The sequence below is a fragment of the Argiope bruennichi genome, chromosome 7 (genome assembly GCF_947563725.1).
Source record: "Argiope bruennichi chromosome 7, qqArgBrue1.1, whole genome shotgun sequence".
Classification (NCBI taxonomy): Eukaryota; Metazoa; Arthropoda; class Arachnida; order Araneae; family Araneidae; genus Argiope; species Argiope bruennichi.
In genome coordinates this window covers 57,844,891-57,865,054 of record NC_079157.1, presented here as the reverse complement: position 1 = coordinate 57,865,054, position 20,164 = coordinate 57,844,891, and the positions used below count along the sequence as shown (strand labels likewise).

The 20,164-nt window shown below is 30.5% G+C and overlaps 1 protein-coding gene across 2 annotated transcripts in view; it reads left to right on the top strand.

Annotated features, from left to right (window-relative positions):
• LOC129976676 (transcription-associated protein 1-like) overlaps positions 1 to 20,164 on the top strand; it is a 273,583-nt gene that overhangs the window by 160,345 nt on the left and 93,074 nt on the right. For both annotated transcript variants that reach the window (XM_056090373.1, XM_056090371.1), the window contains exon 43: positions 18,976 to 19,104. In XM_056090373.1, the coding sequence (XP_055946348.1) occupies positions 18,976 to 19,104 (129 nt within the window). The remainder of the gene's footprint in view (positions 1 to 18,975; positions 19,105 to 20,164) is intronic.

Below are 20,164 nucleotides of genomic sequence, written 5' to 3'. Positions count from 1 at the left end.
AAATCCAGTTTTGTAGGTGTCAATGTCTTTTATGGGAATGCAGTTAAATGCAGATTTTACATCCATTTTAGAATTGTAGCTATTGCCTGCCATGCGTTGAATAACGTCTTCCATTTGGTCGATTGGGTGCGGATCAATATTTGTGATAGGATCAATAGTGCGAGAGAAATCTACCACAACTCGCCTAGGAGTACTTTCATGAAAGGGCTGCTCCACAATGAAAGCTGGTGCTGCGTATGGTGAGTTGGAATGACGGCAAATTCCTTGTTTTAACCATTTTTCAATTTGCGTTTTTAGAAACTGGCGATCAGGCTCTGAAAGTCTATAAGGTCTACATCTAATAGGCTTTTCATGTTGCAATTCGATTTTGAATTCCACATATGGACACAGTCCAATGTTATCATCATTCGAATAAAAAACATCAGTAAATTTTCCAATTACTGCATCAAGTTGAGCTTGTTGAGTTGTAGAGAGTCCTGCGGATTTAGGGATAAGGTTTGTTTCGGATGAAATTATATTGGGTGTTGCTTCTGGCAAAGTAACATCATCTAATGATGGTAGTGAGGGTGGATGAAGAGCGACACAGTTTATGCTGGGTTTCGAAGCATGAATACATTCGTTCAAATGAAATGAAGTTGGAGTAGAAATACATAATGAGCCATTAGGGTCGTATGTGCATCTAGCTTGAACTTGTTGTTGCCAATCGAATCCTAAAATGAGCTTAAATGGAAGCTGGGTGCACACTCCAATTTTAGGCATCATATGTTCCAAATTACCAACAATTATGTTTAAAGAAATCCAACCTATTGGCTTTATTTCATGGTCAACAACTTGGAACTGCCCATCAGTCCACGGGTTAATACCTATATCATTTGGAACACAAGATTGTTTAATGACTGTGATATCTGCACATGGATCACAGAGGGTTTGAATTTCTATATCATTGTTGATAATAACAGGTATTAAGGCACGTCTGTTAGTTTCAGTTCTAATACAATTTATGAAATTATTATTTGCACTATTTGCGGTTGTAGCTGTTCCAGATGTCGAGTTGCGGCGGAAATTTGAAGAGTTCAAACTTATGGTTTTCACTACTGTGTTATTATCAGAACTAGTTGAACTGCTAGAAGATGGGATTTGGGCACTAGTTTGACTGTTGGTGTATTGATTTTATCGTGACGTGTTTCTTGGTTGAGCTATGGTTGAACCACGTGGAGGAGGTGGTAAACTGCACATAAAAGATGCATGGCCTTTGTTTCCACATCTCCAACAAGTAATATCACGAACATCGTCAGTTACTGGATTGTATTTACGACGTTGTTCATCATGTGTATAAGAAGATCGAATCTGAGATTTCGGAGAATGTTTCTTATGCTCTTGTTTTGCACTGCGAATAGCATCAAGTGCAGTTGCCCTGTCAATTAATTCTTCAACAGTATTCGTATTTTGAGTAGCTAATGCAATTTGCCATTTTTCCTCGGTAATATCACCTATGATCATAGAAATACGGTCAGGTTGGGGAATGGTGAAGGGAGCTTTTTCCAAAAGAGCGTCTTTTGAATAAATATAATCTACTAAACTTTCATTATGCCTCAACTTTCGTTTACTTTGGTGAGCCAAAAATTCTTGCATTGTAATACGCCTTTTAAATCTTGAGGCGAGAGCATTTTTCCAAATAATCCAATCATTAAAATTTTTTCCTGTTGTTAATTAACAATTTTTTGCAGATCCTGAGACGAGAAATAGCATTAGTTAATTTTAATTCGTCGGACCAGTTAGCTAAAGTTGAAATTCTTTCAACTTCCTTTAACCATTCAAGTGCATTTTCAATTATATCACCTTTAAATATTTGGATTGAATTTGCAGTGTCATTTGTAGATGTGATTTGAATCACATTTGGATTTACTTGTCTTTCTAAAAATTGTTTTTCCGTTTCCATTAATGTAGAAAGAATAGCTGCGATATTCGGATCTATTTGAGAGGGCGGAGGCATAGGAAGTGGCGATTGTGTAGAAGAATTACTTAAAAGTTCTACTTGTTTTCGCAGAGATTCAATCTCTGTCAATAAATGTGCATTATCAGAAATTGCCTCCTCAGCGTTATTAAGATTCTGCACTCGAAGAACATTTAATTCTTCGAAAGTTCCTTCACTATTTCTTTTATTATTATCCTCTACAATACGCAAAATTAGTTCGTTCTTATTTCCAGTTAGCGAAAGATTTCTGAAACGTAATTCTTTTTTCAGTTGAACTATCGTTAAAGTTTGTAGCGGTTGCGAGTCTAAAGAATTAAAAATGATATCATGTTTTGTTGACTTTTTTTATTTTTTTTATTTCTGTTGACTGTTCTTGACGAACGAAATAAATTAGCGAAGATTGCTTGGCGACGTTCTTGTTTAAAAAGCGAAGATTTCTTGGCGACATTCTTGTTTAAAAAGCGGAGATTGCTTGGCGACGTTCTTGTTTAAAAAGCGAGCAATAAATTTTGCAAACAGAATAATATTTTGGAAGGTAATGCGAAATGAATATTCAACATTCGTTAGAATACTCGCACTGATTTGTACAAGGTTTTATCACAAGTAAAATGAAAGTATATTGATTTTCTCATAAACTTCACTTACTATGCGCGGGCGATTTTTGGAATACGTTCAGGCAGAAACAATCTTGGCGAGATTATCATTCCTTGGCGAGGATTCTGAAAGTTCCAAAGAAGGCTTAACGAGTGCGATGTGTTTTTATAAAATATTATTTGAAATTCCCTTTGCACGTCCATTAGATTCCGGCTGCGCCATATAAGGCTGATTTATAATCAGCCTCTTGAAATTTAAATGTTAAGAAAGAATTCTTATTTAGAAAAATAAAAATATATTATTGCGGTAAAGCATCTGCGTAGATTACAACCATGGCGAACATCGACAACCAAACATCTGTTGCCAACATTCATTTTCACAAGTTAACATAAGCTAAACGATTACAATTCTTTCATCGATACACAAAGTGAACCTTACACTGTTAAATTGTGAGAAAATTAGATTTTTGAAAATTTTAGAGTTTAGATTAAAATGAATTACAAAGTTTCGTTATTTTAAAGTTGAATGCATCCCTTTTAGTCTAGATACCAACTATTGTTTTATCATTAGCTATTTCGATTTTTAAATCCAGAAAGGTGGTCTCGAGTTGATTTTTATTTATTTCTGTTAGAATTAAATCTTTTGGATAGTAATTAGTGACAATATTGGTATTATCTAAGTTTATCAAAAGTAAGTCATCAATATACCTCCACCTATTTATTAAATTATATTTAATTATTTTTTTCTCATAATAATGTAGGAAAATATTGACCAAAGTACTTGAGAAAGCTGTTCTGTTCCCATTAGAATGCCCTTTAATTGTATATAAAAATTAATTCCATTAAAAACATAATTTTCGGTAATATTTAAATTATATAATTCCAGCAGTTAGTTTTAGGAATAGCATCTTATTTAAATATTCGTCATATATAAAAGTAGAGACAGTTATTAATTTTTAATAAGGTAGATTGGTGTATAAATTTTCGAAATCAAATGTATTAAGTTTATTAAGTTGTCAAAATATAATGTTGTTATCTTTAAGAAAATCCAGTACTTCTTTGTTACTATTAATTATAAAGTTATCCTCATCTTTGATTTTGTCCAGGATAATTTTTAAGTATTTAAAGAAATGTTTTCCCGTATAGTAATTATAACTGCCAGTGCTACAAGTCATGAATCTCAATTTTAATGGATTTTTATGAAATGTAACTGTTGGAAATAAATAAGGGTAGTTTAGAGAGCAAGTTTTAATTTTGGTTGTTTTTTTTTGGGGGGGGGGGTTGCGAAAGCTAGCATTCTTTTATCTAATTCCTTTTTCCCAGTGTTCTTCAAAATATAAGTTGCGTTAGAGTTACATTCATTAATTAATAATTCGTTATAATAATATTTACAAATTCAACAGAAATTATTTGCTGATTTATCTATTACTGTGATAACAAATTTTTCTTTTAATTTTTTTATTTCTTTTTATAAAACTTTGCTAAAATAAATCCCGCGTTCTTTAGATCTGTCAATATCTGTATTCATTTTTATTTTAATTTCCTCTAAAACTCTCACTTCCCACTCTCTGAAACCTTCTGCAGACCAATGGTATTTTCTAGATAATTTAGCAATAAAAATATCCTAATCTTTACCAATAGAAATTAATATTTTATTATGGTTCTTATATATATAAGGTGTCTTAAAAACCTTGACCATGACTTTTTTTTCCTTAAAAATTGATCATAGACATATACTGTAAATCACAAAATTGAATAAAAAAAGGTGCAAAATGTTATGAAATCGATTCAAATTTTCAGGGGATTAAACTTTAAAAAATAAAAAATTTAAATTTTTATACGGACCCCGTGCAAAAAATTTCCCAATCAGTAAAATGTTCCCCATTCTCTAATAAGGTCATGTTTCAGCAATTTATCACAAAAAGTGTCAAAAATATGAAACTACATAAATGCTGACTTAAACCACTTTTCGATACCTCGATATGAGTTCGCAAAAACGAAAAATCATGTCGGATGTTCGTGTTTTAGGGTTCGTACACAAATTAACAAAGAAAGTAATGATTGAATAAATCAATAATAGCTTTGCTATTTATTGGTTTAAAAGTATTAAAAATTTGTAGAAATAATAACTTTTATGATAACATTAAAGATTATGTAACTTAAAGGAACAATTACATAAGTTTTTTTACAAAATCATTGACTGTGCTATTTTTAAGTTATATTCTGTACTTCATGATATAAAATTTCAAAGTATTTTTCAGGAAGCATAGATTTTAAAATTTGTGTGTGTGTGTAAACATAATTTTTTGAAGCAGAGTCATGGCTGAAGTAAGAGATGATGACAATTTGAATTTCTAAGTTTGTTTTATTGCATCCTGGTAGGCATAATTTTTGGTACAAATGGCATGGACATCTGTTCACAGCGTTGCACAAAAGCAGAAGGTAAAAGATTGAGAAATTAATTATCCCTGTTCTTTTATACCATGAAATTTTGATAGGGATTTCTCTACGTCGACCACAGGCAAGGGAATTGTAGGGCTCTTTTAGAAGAATTTATTTAAGTCAGCAGTATTTTATCCCTTCAGTCTGAGTGTGGGAACTTGTCGGCTTTTAGCTGATTCGGCAATTTTAGAATTCGTGTTGAATTAATTAAATAGAAAAGGTGAAATAGGATCAGGAAATAAGAGAATATTTTAGAATGATGTTGATTTGGGCTAAATTAAATTGAAAGTTAGGAATTTAATTAAGTTTAAATTAGATTTTAAAATATCATTACAATTTTTCTTCCTCCACAAGAAGTGAAAGTATGCAGGGGCCCTTTAACACACATCCATACCCTACATTGGTGTCCAAGTAAGAAATGTAAATTTTATTGCATATTAAAAGTGATACCTAACTTTAAATGCATATTAATAATGATACCCAAGTTTCCCTTCACTTTACATTTATAGAGAAACCCCATTCATTGTTTTTTATTAGAAGCTTAAAATGACTAATTATATTTGTGAAAATATTATATATGCCTAACTAATCAACAATAACTACAAAATATTAAAAATTAAATTATAGTATGCACAAATGTATTGTGGCCATTTTTCTGTTGACACTCAGCTGTTGAATTTAATTTGGTAAATGGTATATTTGTCTATATTATTCTTAAATGCTAGAAAATCTGACTCAACAAGATTATTAAATTAGAAATTAAAATATTGAATTGTCAAATAAAACATCAATATTGCATGGTTTCACCCAAATGGAATATCAATATACTCATGATTTCAAATAAAATATTTGGAACTGAAAATAATAAGATTCAAAAATTTCAAAAAAAAAAAAAAATCATTGAAATGAAAATAATGAAATTAAGATTTCACTAATAACAAATGAAAAATTTGGCAGTAAAAATAATGTTAATATTGAATGGTTTCATATAAAATACTTGAAAATGAAAATAATAAACGTAAGCTTCAAAAAATCAAATGGAAAGCTTGGAATTAAAAATAATTGATGCAAGAAAAGATTTCATACAAAATACTTATAAATGAATGTAAGAAACACAAGATTCAAAATACTCTTATAATAAATATTTGAGACATAAAAAATATAATATAAAAATATTTGGGTAATTGAAAAAAAATTGTATTTAGAAACTTGAGAATATATTTTGACACAAGTGATAATAGAGGGTAGCTTAATAACTGTCAGAAGTGAAAAATTTTTTCCCTTGGCGTATTTACTACATTATTCTAATTATCATGTGACATTATGCAGTATATAAGAACCTTGGTCCATTATTATAACATAAAAGCACTCTGACACAATAAATAACAGAGTATAGTTTAATTACAATCAGAGGTGTAACAAATTTCCTCTGAGGTATTCACTAATTTTCTCTTATAATATGTGTCATAATTTTTTATTTATTTATTAATTTTTTAATTTAAAAATAAATTACATTTATTTAGGTCAATCATTTTTCTTGATTTTAATAGCATATAAATAAATTTCAAATGCAGCACACTGTAATATTATACATAAATTTTAAATAATAGATTTGATGAAAAAAAATTTAATAATAAAAAATGAAATCTTCGACTGCAAATTTCGTTATCACAAATTTCAAGTGTGAGAACATTATTAAGTCATTATTTATCTTAATTAATTTAAATCATTCACCAGTTTAAACCGGTTTGAAACAAACATCAACTTCTCTATTGGTCTCTCCCCCCTCCCTCCCTCTCACTTTCTCTTTATATTTAACTTTCATTTTCAATTTTTCTAGCTGGCACACAAAGTTTTAGAGCTCGCCCGATTTTAAGATGAGGAAAAAAAAAAAAAAAAAAAAACAGAAAAAAAAACATCGTTTTTCTAAATATTGACGCATGCGTAATCCGATAGTCTCGTGATTATTTCAAACCGGTTTAAACTGGTTAATGACTTAAATTAATTAAGACAATTCGTAAGAATTCAGAGAATGATTAATTTGGAAATCAAGTTGTAACTTTAGTTGGCGATAAATCGCCAAATGTGTCAACCTTCTGCACTATTTATTAATAACCCTAAAAGCGACAAATTGATGCCTCAAAAGCGATAAATCGCCAGTTTGTTGCCTACACATTTTGAGGCTTCAACAATTTGTTGCCTACGCATTTTGAAGCTTCAAAAACCTCAAAAAAAAAAAAAATCATGTTCTCACATGATAAAAACTCATAATATTTTGAATAATAATATAAAAAGATTATTTGCAATTGTATTGTAATTGAAAAATGCGATTCAAAATAAAATCAAAAGCACAAAATATAAATCTTGACTTTCGCCCGTTGAGCCAGGAAATTTTTTTTAAAAACTAGATGTTGTGCATGCGCTCTGCCAATCGGTCATGTGATCACGAGTGTAAACTAAAAGAAAACATACCTCAGCAGATGCCGTACGGATTTCGGCAACAACTAACGTGGGTAGTCACGGTGCAAAGTATGAATCGAAATCCACTATAACAAAAATTGTCATCTATATTATTGTTTTGTGTAATGTCAATAAAAAATTTAGAAAAAGATGACACTGGTCCGTCTTTAATTTATCAAATGGACATTGGTTTTTAAGCCAGACCACTAATCACTTTTTGAAGAATCTCAAAAGGCAATTTTGAGCACTGGATTGGCACTTGAGAGTAAAGCAGATGACGGAAGTGACTTATATTTTGATGATAATATAACACGAAAGTGACATCTTGGAAAATTGGATCATTTGGCATAGGCAAGGAGCTTCAACTTCTTGAAGATACAATAAGGAGCACGCACACAAGGACAGAGCAGGAATATCGGATGAGGTCTCAGGTTACGGAAGGCATTGAAGGAAGCTAAGGTAATTCAGCGAGAATTGGATCCTGGAGGACGGCGAGCGACGGAGCAATACAACGTCGAAACCTCACCAGCGGATTTAATTTTAATTCATTCGAAAATTTGGCACAGATAAATCCTGTCGACTAATTAATGTAAACATAATTTTTTTGAAGCAGAGTCGTGGCCGAAGTCAGAGATGATGACACTTTGAATTTCTAAGTTCGTTTTATTGCCTCCCGGGAGGCATGATTTTTTGTCCAAGAGGCACGGACAAGGTACGTCTGTTCACAGCGCGATGCAAAAGAGGGAGAAATTAATTATCCCTGTTCTTATATGCCATGAAATTTTGATAGAGATTTCTCAACACATGTCGACCACAGGCAAGGGAATTATAGGGATCTTTTAGGAGAATTTGTTTAAGTCAGCAGTGTTTTATCCCTTCAGTCGGAGTGTGGGAACTTGTCGGCTTTTGGCCGATTCAGAAATTTTATAACTCGTATTGAATTAATTAAATAGAAAAGGTGGAATGGGATCAGGAAATAAGATAATATTTTAGAGTGATGTTAATATAGGCTAAATTAAACTGAAAGTTATGAAATTAATTAAGTTTGAATTAGATTTTAAAATATCATTACACATACACATATATATTTATACACATGCGAATAAAGCTAGGCATGAAGAATAAAAGTTGTTTTATTTATTTATTTTTGCTGGATTATAACATAGATTAATGAGTTGAGGATCTGCACGTTTTTTAAATGATGCTAATTCATTATATTGTCACTTTATAAGACAGTTGGAAGTTCTATTATTTTCTGTCGGTCTTTTTTTATCTTGCATTTTGCGGTGCGTTATTATTATTAATAGACTACTACTTGTTGAATCCGATGTAAATACTAATTTTTTTGCTTGCGCGTGTTTGAGAATTCTACATTTAGAAAATATCTCAATGCAAGGAAACAAAAGTTTACAAAAGAGTGAATTACATGACAGAGAGTGATGTAAAGTCAAAAAATCATTAGTTATGGGATCGCAAATTTTCCATTTTATTTACATTTTTCATGCTGGATTGTAGCAAAGATTTATGAGTTGAGATCTGCTAATTCATGACATTTTTACTTTATTTGAAGGTTATCGTTAGTGTTTTCTTTCAGCATTATTTTTTTTCATTTAGCATTGCATTTTTATTTTTTTTCTGTTAATGGATGGATATTTGTTTCAAACCGATTTTACTAAGTAATTTTAAACTTTATGGGTAGAGAAAATTTCTATACAGAAAAACAAAATTTTTATATTTATAGTACAAATAATTTTTTAGTCACTCAGCTAGTATGTACGAGATTTTGTATAATAACTTCCGTTAGTCAATCTGTGACAATCAACTCAAGGTATTGTGTTGATTGGGCACATTTTCGAGTGCATACTGATCACATTTCCAAGTTCTTAATAATAATTTGGAACGGATTAGTTATTAAATATATCTAGTATTAAATTTGAATTATCAGTAATTGAGATATATTATTAGTTGCTAGCAACATTTATTTTTATTTTATTTCGCTATCTAAAATACCAGCTTTGTCTTTCAATGCATATTGCAGAAATGTGTATACACTATCAGAAAACTTGATAGTTAGCAGTGTGGGTTATATTACAATATAGGCAGTTATCCACTAAAAGCAAAAGGGTTGCATTTATATGTGCCAAACACTTGAGAACTTGAAGAAAAGTGAATAGATGGTGAGATTTGTTTTCCTGGGAGGGGGGGGGATGCTTGTTATAAAAGGAAATTGCATAAAAGATTTCATTGGACAGTTTTTAATTTTTTTCCAAGCGTCCTCTCTATAGACAGAATATTTTGAACTGAATATATATCATAATGTGGGTGATGTAATTAACTTGATTGCAACTGTTATATAATGGGTGGTTAGGTTAAATTTGTTCAGAAGACCTGGAGTGATGATAATTTTACTTATCAAATGCACAAATATTCTGCTCTATCTCCTGATTCATTTCATGTCCAATTTGTAGTGAGATAATTTCTGGAGAGTTCCAAATAAATCTTAATAATTGTTCCTGTGATAGTTTTTTTTTTTTTTTTTTTGCTGTAATTTGTAGTGATTTTTATGTTAGAGTTGATATCTTCTAGAGAAATCCAGTTTATAAATAGTTAGAAATATGTAACTTTCCTTACAACAGAATCTGTTTCTTCATTCCATGGCATTCCTAAGTTACTAGTTATTCTTAAAGAAAACAAGAATTTTTTTTTTTTTTTTTTCTTTTTTGCTTGCTTTAGTTTAAGTATTTTCTTATATAAATTTTTTGAATGAGCAGATTTATGGTCTTGAGCAAATGGAAGGGGATATTTTTAAATGAAAAAAGACTAAAAGACTGTCTGCAAGAATTAAAATATCCTTATCCAGAATTATTATATAATATAATGTTTAGCATATAATTAAAACTTCCATCGTGAAAATAGAATTTAGTTGATGAATATGAAAAGAACATTTTTGGATGCTGGATGAATCTGCAACTGAGATGAAATTATGTGATTTTGAATCATCAATAGCTATGATGAAATGATTTGCAAATGTGATTTGGATGCAATCAGGAAAACCAACTGCAATGAAGGTTTTTTTTTTTTTTTTTTTTTTATCTTTGAAAACTGAATTTGTTAAAGAAGGTTTCACAGGTGTTGAAATGGGAAAGTTCTGGCAATGTTATTAGATGTTTTTGAAAACAATTGAGACTTTGGAAGACATTTATTTTGGGGAGTTTCTAGAAGATTCTCATTCAATTATACTTTGAAAATATTGGTATTACTTGCCAATGGGGAAAAAGAATTATTGTCTAATTGTTTAGTAAAAATTTAAATGCTAAGCATTTGAATTTTTCAGAACGTATATCTTATCATAATTGTTTTAGTTAATTGATTATTGTTTAATAATTGATTAATTGTTTAGTTATTGATTAATTGTTTGATCATTAATTGATATTAATGATTCAGACAAATTTACCTAAGGTTATTCTACGGGTCATTGTTTGTATAATATTGAAAATTTGAAACGTATGTCAGCAAACATAATCATGAATGGGAAAACTGTAATAAAAATGCTGCTGTTGGGAATTGCGATTAAATTTTTGTTCTTGGACCATTTATTTTGAAATCTAGAATTTTTAAACCATTATTTTTAAAGGGCACTGATTTTTAAACTTTTTAAAAAATTATTCCAATTTGATTCGGTTTTGTAAATGAAATTCGAAGGTATATAAACCAGTTCACTCCATGAAGGTGAATTTTCATTTTCATTTTTCCACATCATTCGGTCTCCAGCCATGGAGGGAGACGGACGTCCTGATAGCAGATGCTCAAGCAACCTTTCAACGAGCAGCTCAGGAAGAAATCGTAGAATTATGGTAGTAGGCTTTAAAGGCGATGACGATGATTTACGCTCTTCCTCCAGGGGAAGTAATCACTCCTACAAACACACTCCACCCTTGGGAAAGGACAACATGTCAAGGAATGTTGCAAATCCCAGAACAAGTAGCCATGATAAAAACAAACAATTACAAGAACATTTGGATTTTATGGAAACCGTTACGAATAATGCAAGGATTAAAAGAATAGAGGAATTACGAAAATTAAAGAAAACCACCAACGACAATTCCCCCAACTTTGAAATCGATCTAGCCGTAAATGAAGTTAAACAAATGGAAGTTGACAACCTATCCCAAGCCAAACACAAAATTGATGATGATAACACAGAAACCTTCCAACAAGTTAACCCCAAAAAAGCAGCTAAGATCAAGAAAATTGAGGAAAATGTTGAAAACATGGACACATCCAACAGATATGAAGTACTTAGCGAAAACCAAGAAATATCAAATAATAGGCCCGCGGCAATAAATATGAAAATATCAAGCAAATACAATATTACGCTCCAAGAAATCCATAGGAAATTCCCCCGAACAGAAAACAAACTCATCAGAAATATGATCGCAATCCACCCAGCAAACGAAGATGAGAGAACCCAAATCATAGAACTGTTAACAGAAAAACAAGAAGAATTTATCTTATCAGAAAACCAAGATGAAAGACCCATAAAAGTTATTCTTAAAGGACTCCCAATAAACGCTGATAAAGAGGAAATCAAAAAAGAATTCGAGGAAAGAAATTACGTTATCAACAGAATCTCCCAACTTAGAAATTACAAACTGCAGTCCCTATATCCCATTTTCCTGTTGGAAGTCAAGAAAACTAAAAATGCCATCAGCATATACAATGAAAAATCCCTCCTTCACCTAAAAATCAAGATTGAAAGCTACCAACGAAAATCAACTGCAACAATATGTTACAACTGTGCAGGGTTCTACCACTCCGCTAGAAATTGTAGATTAGCACCCAAGTGCATCAAATGCGGAGGCAAACATGCAACAAAAAACTGCAACATCTCTGAAAAGATCACGGATCCAGTATGCGTTAACTGTAATGAAACTGGTCACACAGCTGCCTGGAAAGGATGTTCCAAATTCCCCAAACTGACAACTATTAATGGAAGACCCTCTTACGCAGAAATGATGAAGAAAAACCTTAGAAAACAAGACACCCAACCCAGTCCCCCACCACGAAAACAGAACACGGAGCCCACTTTGACAGCAGCTGATGATCTCCCTTCTCTCCTAGAAACCCTCCAAATACTAAAAGATCTCAGAGAAATACTGAAAGAATTCCCAAAACTAAGTGAAGCAGCCAAGCTCGCAAAGAAAACTGAAAATAAAGAAGAAAAAAAGATGATAATCCTGAACGCACTGATCGGCTAAGACCCACCAAAAGTAAAGTCAATTCCTCTGCAATATCCCAGCCTTCTGATTGGTCACCTACGTACAATAGATTATCCCTCACCGAGCTCCGAAAACACTCTGCATCACCCTCTCCTACTCCCCTGACAACCTGCTTTCCTATTGGCCGAGACAACTCTCCCACTCTCCCACACCTCCAAAGTCCAATTTTCGCTGAAGATCCATGCCACTTGCTCTCATTCCACCATCGAGTCAAGACCCATCACAGTTATCATGGCAAAATACTTAAAGTCATGTTTCTACCAGTTATGTCATTTAAGGGGATAGTCCTACTCCAAGGACGGGTACCCCGATAAGCTATCATCGAGGTCGAGGTCGAAAGGTGAATTTTCAGCATAAGTTATGTAAAAAAGTGAGAAATATTTTTTCAAATATCAAATAAAGAAATAAATTATATATATCAAATAAATAAATAAATAAATTTCTTTTTCTTTCATTTCATTTTTTCTGCACTTATAGATAATTTCCAGCTCCTTTCTCTTTATAAGTATTCCCCATGGTCTGTGTAGTTTAATTTTATTATAATTCAATGAATATATACAGTAATATTTCTCTTAATTGGTAGTAATTGACCTCACTGATGCCAAATGAGAGATTTTCCCTAGATAATGGAATGCATATTTCTGCAACTTGTCTATTCGTATTTTGTGATGTTGATCATATTTTAACAGAATAGTGTTTGTATACTGGCATACTGTCTGTAAATTGCATGATATAAGAATAATTCAAAATGGTCTACAGGAATGATGTTTGAACTTACAGTTATCAAATTTGAGTAATAGGTGTTTATTAAGATAGAATTTTTTAAAGTTTTAGTTAGAATTTTTGATTAAAAAAATCAATCAAAAGTTTATGTTTTCTCTTAATAACTTCAATGTATGTCATATCCCAAAAATCATTTTTTCACTATTTATTATTTCAATGATTACAATTTTATTTTCATTCTGTAATTTTTATAAATTTTAATGACTTATTATCATTTTAATAAATAGATATTTCGATGTACATATGCATTGCGATACATTATTTTGTAATATACATTGTTTTACGTAGGCATTATTACCTCTATATTATTAAGGATAAATTCTAAAAATGATATGGGTATATATGAATCCTAAGCTGCCATTAAATATATGATTGAAAGAAAAAGAAATTCTCAAAATAAAAAAAAACATTATAATACCTGTCTTGAGGTTTGAGTGTCCTTTATTTATTTTTTATGTTCTGACTTTAATTAACTATTTCAAAAAGTCGTAAGAAGTATTGAAAGGTAAATGATAAGATTTTTGCATGCAAGTTACACAATTCTTAGTGGGTTGACATATTGTTTGTCTGCCACTTGAATTTTAAAATTTCACTGTATATGTATGCATGAATGTGAGTACACACATTGAAGCTTCATGTGCCAATATGGATGAATGTTGTTAATCAAATTTTGTATAAGTATCTTTTTCTGACATCCTATGTTTTCTTTCCATTTAATTTCTTAGCTTGCGTGTTGCTTCATCTTAATCCTTTCATCCCTCATCACCCTCTTTTTCTGTACATGTTTGGTTATTCCATTGTCACCAAGAAGAATTCTGCTGGGATTTAAATTGTATACATGTACATGATGTTGAATAATCCAGTATATATATATATTGCAATCCCAATATATTTATATTTATACCTTTTGTAAATGCTGTTATTTTGATATTACTAGTTAATTGATGATGATTCTAAAATAATTTAATACATAAATTAACACTGCTTTTACTGCAGTATGGAATTTTTAAAAAATGCTCATTTTTGCTTACATAACTAAAATTTAATATCTTCAAGTACATTTTTACTTTGTGTAGAAAATTTGTAAAAACTTAGTGTAATGATACTTTGTGGTTTAAAATGATTGTTAGATACAAACTGTATTATGTAGGGCTATTGAAAATATCCACAATATCATAAATGGCTATAAAAGCTTTTTAAATAATAATGGGAGTAAGAATTTGCATCTAATATAGGAGCAATTTTAAGTTTCAGTTTAATACATGATAATTATCATATATTCCCATTGTTATTTGAATAACTCTTCTGCACTAGTCCATTTCATGACAAATACTGAAAAGAAAATTTATAGCCACAGTATTTACATTGTAGTGTACTATTCAATTCAGTATCCCTAGACTACTATTTCTTTAACAATTCTACCTTGCTAAGTGGTGAGCTGCGAATGGATGAGTGCATTTCCAGAGTTCTTCATCCTTTGACCTTGATTTTCATTCCATTAGATACTTTTTCATTCTTTATTTCATCTACATATGAGTGCCATGTCATTTCTGTTTGTACTATTTTATTCTAATTTAAAATTGCTTATTGGTTGTTTATATGACTAGTTCAAGTGGCAAAAACTTTCAGAGCCTGGCACAGGAAATATTTTATGTGATATCATTAAATATGACTGAAATTATATACAATTGTGAATCTCAAAATGTTATCAAAAAATTCAATAACAAATTTAAAAAAATTATTTTAACCTAAAAAAATTATTGTTTTGTAAAAAAGTGAATTACCAAATTTTAAGAGCAGAAATATTTTATTTATTCTTCATAATTTAATGATTAGAACCTATCACAGTAAATAAAGATCACTAAAGTATTTTATTGTGAATTAATATCTTTTTCTGACAATATTAGGTGTTACCTGTAGTTTTTACAGCTCCTAATATTGCATATGATCTGCATTCACTTTATTGTTAAATATAAACATCTCCTTTCATCTCTCATCTCACCCCTATTTTGGCTAAATAAAGACATCTTGATGCTCAAGGATTGTAGAATCCAAGAACAAACAGTATATATATATATATATAGGGGAGAGTGGCTCACCTTGGGACACAGTACACCTCGGGACAGCTTTATTTTTTGCCCTAGATTTTAAATTAATGCTTAGCTTTTATAGATGCAGATAGACGGCAGCACAGTCAAATCTTCAGATGTGTTTTGATTCCATTGATACAGCAGGTAAGAATTTATTAAGATTTTTATTTTGAGAACATGTCTAGTAACTTTCATGTAAAACTTTGATAAGTAGTTAGGTGGATTTTTAATGAAAATATTTTGAAATAAAAGGTACTGTAATGAAATTTAAAGCTTTCTCTATAAAACTCATGTGTAATTATTGTTCTGATGCTAAACCTAACAGCATGTCATTCTAAAATTTCATTGTGTGTGAATGGTCCACCTTGGGACAGGTGGAAGTGGTCCACCTTGGGACACAAGATGTGACTACCTAACTTTTATTTCAAATATTTTTACAAAAATATATTATGTTTAAAATATTTTTTATTTAATCTACATAATCTGTGTTTATTAATAGTTATTATTTCTACTTTTAGGAACTCATTAGGCTTAACAATGGCAAGGATTAGAAATAAAGAATACCAGAAAAACGAAACAGTTCGTGGTAACAATATTCAGAAAGCTGCTGCAAAAGTTTTATCAGGAGAAATGTCTTTTAGGGAAGCTGCTGCAGTCTACAATGTTAGTAAGACAACTCTGAATCGCCATGTTAGTACTTTTAAAAAAAGTGAACAGCCAAATTCTAACTTCAAGTACGTATCAAAGATTCAAAGTCGAAAAATATTCACCAACGATGAGGGAAACAAACTAGTAGATTACATTTTACAAGCTTCGAAATATCACTATGGACTAACAATTAATGATGCACGTACCCTTGCATATGAATATGCTTCAGCAAATAAAAAGAATATTCCCCCAAGCTGGGAGCATGAAAAAAAAAAAAAAAGCTGGAAAGGACTGGTACATTGGATTTAAAAGAAGACATAGTGCCATGTTTTCTCTTCGAAAACCAGAAGCAACTAGTCTTTCTCGGACTCTCCTGAAAAAAAAGCAATTGAAGATGCTATCACTAATAATGAAAAGAACACTCAAGTAAAAGAGAAAGAATGTATGAATATGAAAGCGAAAAAAAGGATTAAAAAACAGCTTCAGTTGATCATTAGTAGCAGTAGTGAAGATGAAGATTTAATGCTCTCAGAATTGGTAGGAAGTAATACAACTGGAAGACCAGTGAAGAATTGATGGCGATGAATATGAGTTATCTTTTTTGAGACGACTAAATCAATCATTGACATTTATTTATCCTGAAAAAGAGGACAAATCTTACGTAAACTCAAATGACATTTTATTAAAACTTAAAGAACCAAAGCAAAGTACCGAACGTTCTTTGGGTTTGGTATTTGATTTCCAACAATTAATTACAATTAAATATAAAATTTGTTAATTTTTTTGTGTGTTCAACTAATAAAAAGCTTTCTTAACAAAATTAGGAAATATTAATTTCTAATTAGTTATATTTATCACTTTATATACTTTTCTTTTCTCGAATAAACAATTTCAAGTGTAATGTAATTCAATTATTGATCTTTTCATATCTGTTTTTCAGCTGTCCCAAGGTGAGCCACCAGGTAGTACACCTTGGGACAAAGTACAAGTTTACTAAATATTTTTTTAAAAATTTTCTATAATGGATTAAAGATTAAAAGCTGTTAAATAATGTAGGCAAAGGTTAAACAAATACAAGGTAAAAATTTGAAAATAATTCATCAATATAAAAAATTTTGAGAAAAAAAAGAAAAAACGCGTCCCAAGGTGAGCCACTCTCCCCTATATATATATATATTGTGCATAAAGTCTACTTCTCCATTATGGAAACATTAAGTATAGTGGACACAAAGGCTATGCTTGTATTTTCATTATGTATATAGATTCTTCTGGAATTTAACTTGTAATTTGTTTTTCGTGAACCAAAATCGATTATAAAATAGATATGCCCTTAGTGTTCTGTCTTTGGATTTTTAAATCATCTAAAATTGCTTCTTCAATTTATTGTAATATATCATACAAGCTATAAATAATGTAATAATGTTGTTTTGTTCTCTGAAATTGCTGAACAATACAATTCAAATTGAATACAGCAGTTTATCAAAAAATATGAAACATTTTATTCCATGAAAAATGTGGACTCAACTATAAGCTGTTGCCAACTTTTTACAACTTAATATGAATGTGACTAAAATAATATTACATCAATATGTGAGAAATGGCTCCTTTGAAAATAAAGAACTAAGGGGATTTAGAGAGAACGGTTCACTTCACCATGGATTTACTAGTCGATATTCTCCCTCCAACCTAGGAAAGTCTTACAGACCAAGTTTTGTGTATGCAAACAAGACTAACTTCCTTCTCTATTGTGTTCAAATTTTTTCTTTCTACCTTTGTTTACAAATAAATTATTACCATTATTTTTCACAGGTATATTTGTCATCAATTGCCTTGTGTATTTAAAATATTCCTTTCTCACTTGTCACTTTTACAGTTAAAAAATATTTAAAATTTTAACTTGTAAATCAAGTTGGGTATCTAATGGGGGGGGGGAATAAGATGCATAGATAAGTCTCTAAATTAAAGCTTTCACAGTTTTTAATAATTATTTGCTTTGCAAAAAATTATAAATGGAGTCAACTGCAATGAATTTTTCAGAAATACTGAATCTAGATTTATATCTCTATTTTATGATCATCTCTATTTATTTACATACTTTATACTAATTCAGGTAGTATGGAGGTCAAGTCTATGGTATGGTTTATTCTTTTAAATAAATGGTGACACTATGTAGTATCCGGTTTGTTGAAATTTTCTTTAGTCCTTACCCATCTTCCCTCCCCCTTCTTTAATATATCAACTTAAAATAGAAGAGGAATTTTGTTTTACTCTAAATAATTTACTTACAGATGAGAAAATTTCAATAAATTTTGCTTGGCTAAATTTGGGGCTTTTGTAAATGAAGAAGATCTTTAACGGCTACAAATTCATTGAAAACCTTTTCATATGATGCTAATATAATTTGTACAGTTTTACATTCCTTAATTCAGTTACCATCAATGTATGTATCCTCCACACTCACACACAAATTGTGTGTATGTGTTTCTTGCATTGAAACATCCTTGCACATGACGAGGTTGCATTATCTTTTGTACCATTTTTACGCAGAACAATTTTTTAGGTTTTAATTTGATGAAAAATTTCTGATGAATGCAAAAATACCAAAAGGCTGCTAAAGAATAAATACCGCAAATGGAAGTTGCTTCTATTAAAAACTTTAAATTATTTGTATTTTATTAATTTAAATATTTATTTTTCTTTTTTAGAAATATCTGAGGCAATTGAATGTTAATTTCAGCACCAATTTCTTACTATATATTGTAGAAAAGAACATGAGGACTATTTTTAAATTTAAATTTGCGTCTTTATTGCATGGGCTTGCTCAACCTGGTGTGGTAAGTAAAATATTTTACTCAGTTCTTCCTTAAACTTATTATTCAAGATTGTAAGCTTAAGCATATGTATTTTAGTGTATGTAGATTGTGATTTCTTTTATTCCTTTATATATGAAAACATTTGTGAGCAATTTAAAAAAGTCTCTTCTGTGTATTGTCCTCTGTGCACTAAACTGTATAGTAATTCTAATAGTTCCAGACACATGCATATAGGACAGTATATACTGTCTTGTGAGTTGCATTTTTGTGAATCAATGTCTTTTTAACTGGCCTTCCACTGATATTCTGACTTGTAAGCTGAAAATTTTACATCTGTAGATAAATAAATCTTGAGTTTTTCAGAAAAAGGTCCTTCTTATTAATACATAATAAATCTCAAGTAATTATAAAAATGTGCATATTTATGTGTATGTTTCTGCTCTACATGTCAGACCATTTAACTCAGAAGTACAAAGTTGTTACATATATATAATTTGGAAGATAGAATGTGCATCAGTATAATTTTTGAAATTTTGATTAAAATTTAAGTAAAAATTTGGCATTTTTGTCCTCATAACTACCAAAAATATTATTGCACAAAAATGATTTTTACACTATTTAAAAATTTAAAAAAAAATTGTCTTTTTAAACATCTTATTTAATGGCAGTACAAGTTTTTTCCGAATTTCGGCTATCTATTTTTTCAACAATAGATTACATTGTTAGCCTGAAATTATTCATCACTGTTGAAAGTTTAGGAGGAAAGATTCAATTTAATCTCTGTGAAGTTTACATGACAAATAAAACAATGGTTACTTATTACACTATTTCAGAAAATAGATGATCCAGATAATTATAATTTTAATAGCTCTATGATACTGTGCAGGTTTGAGACGCGTGAGGTTAGAACCTGGGACCTTTTAGGTTAGCAGTCCAGTAACTAACCGATTTTGCTAAAACAGCTGTTCGGGCAGAAGCGCTGTTACTGGCTTATGTGCGATTCACCACAGTACTCTCCCTCCAGTGAGGCGAAGGGGAGACGAACGATATTGCGTTGAGTGGTGATATATTTAGTAGTAGC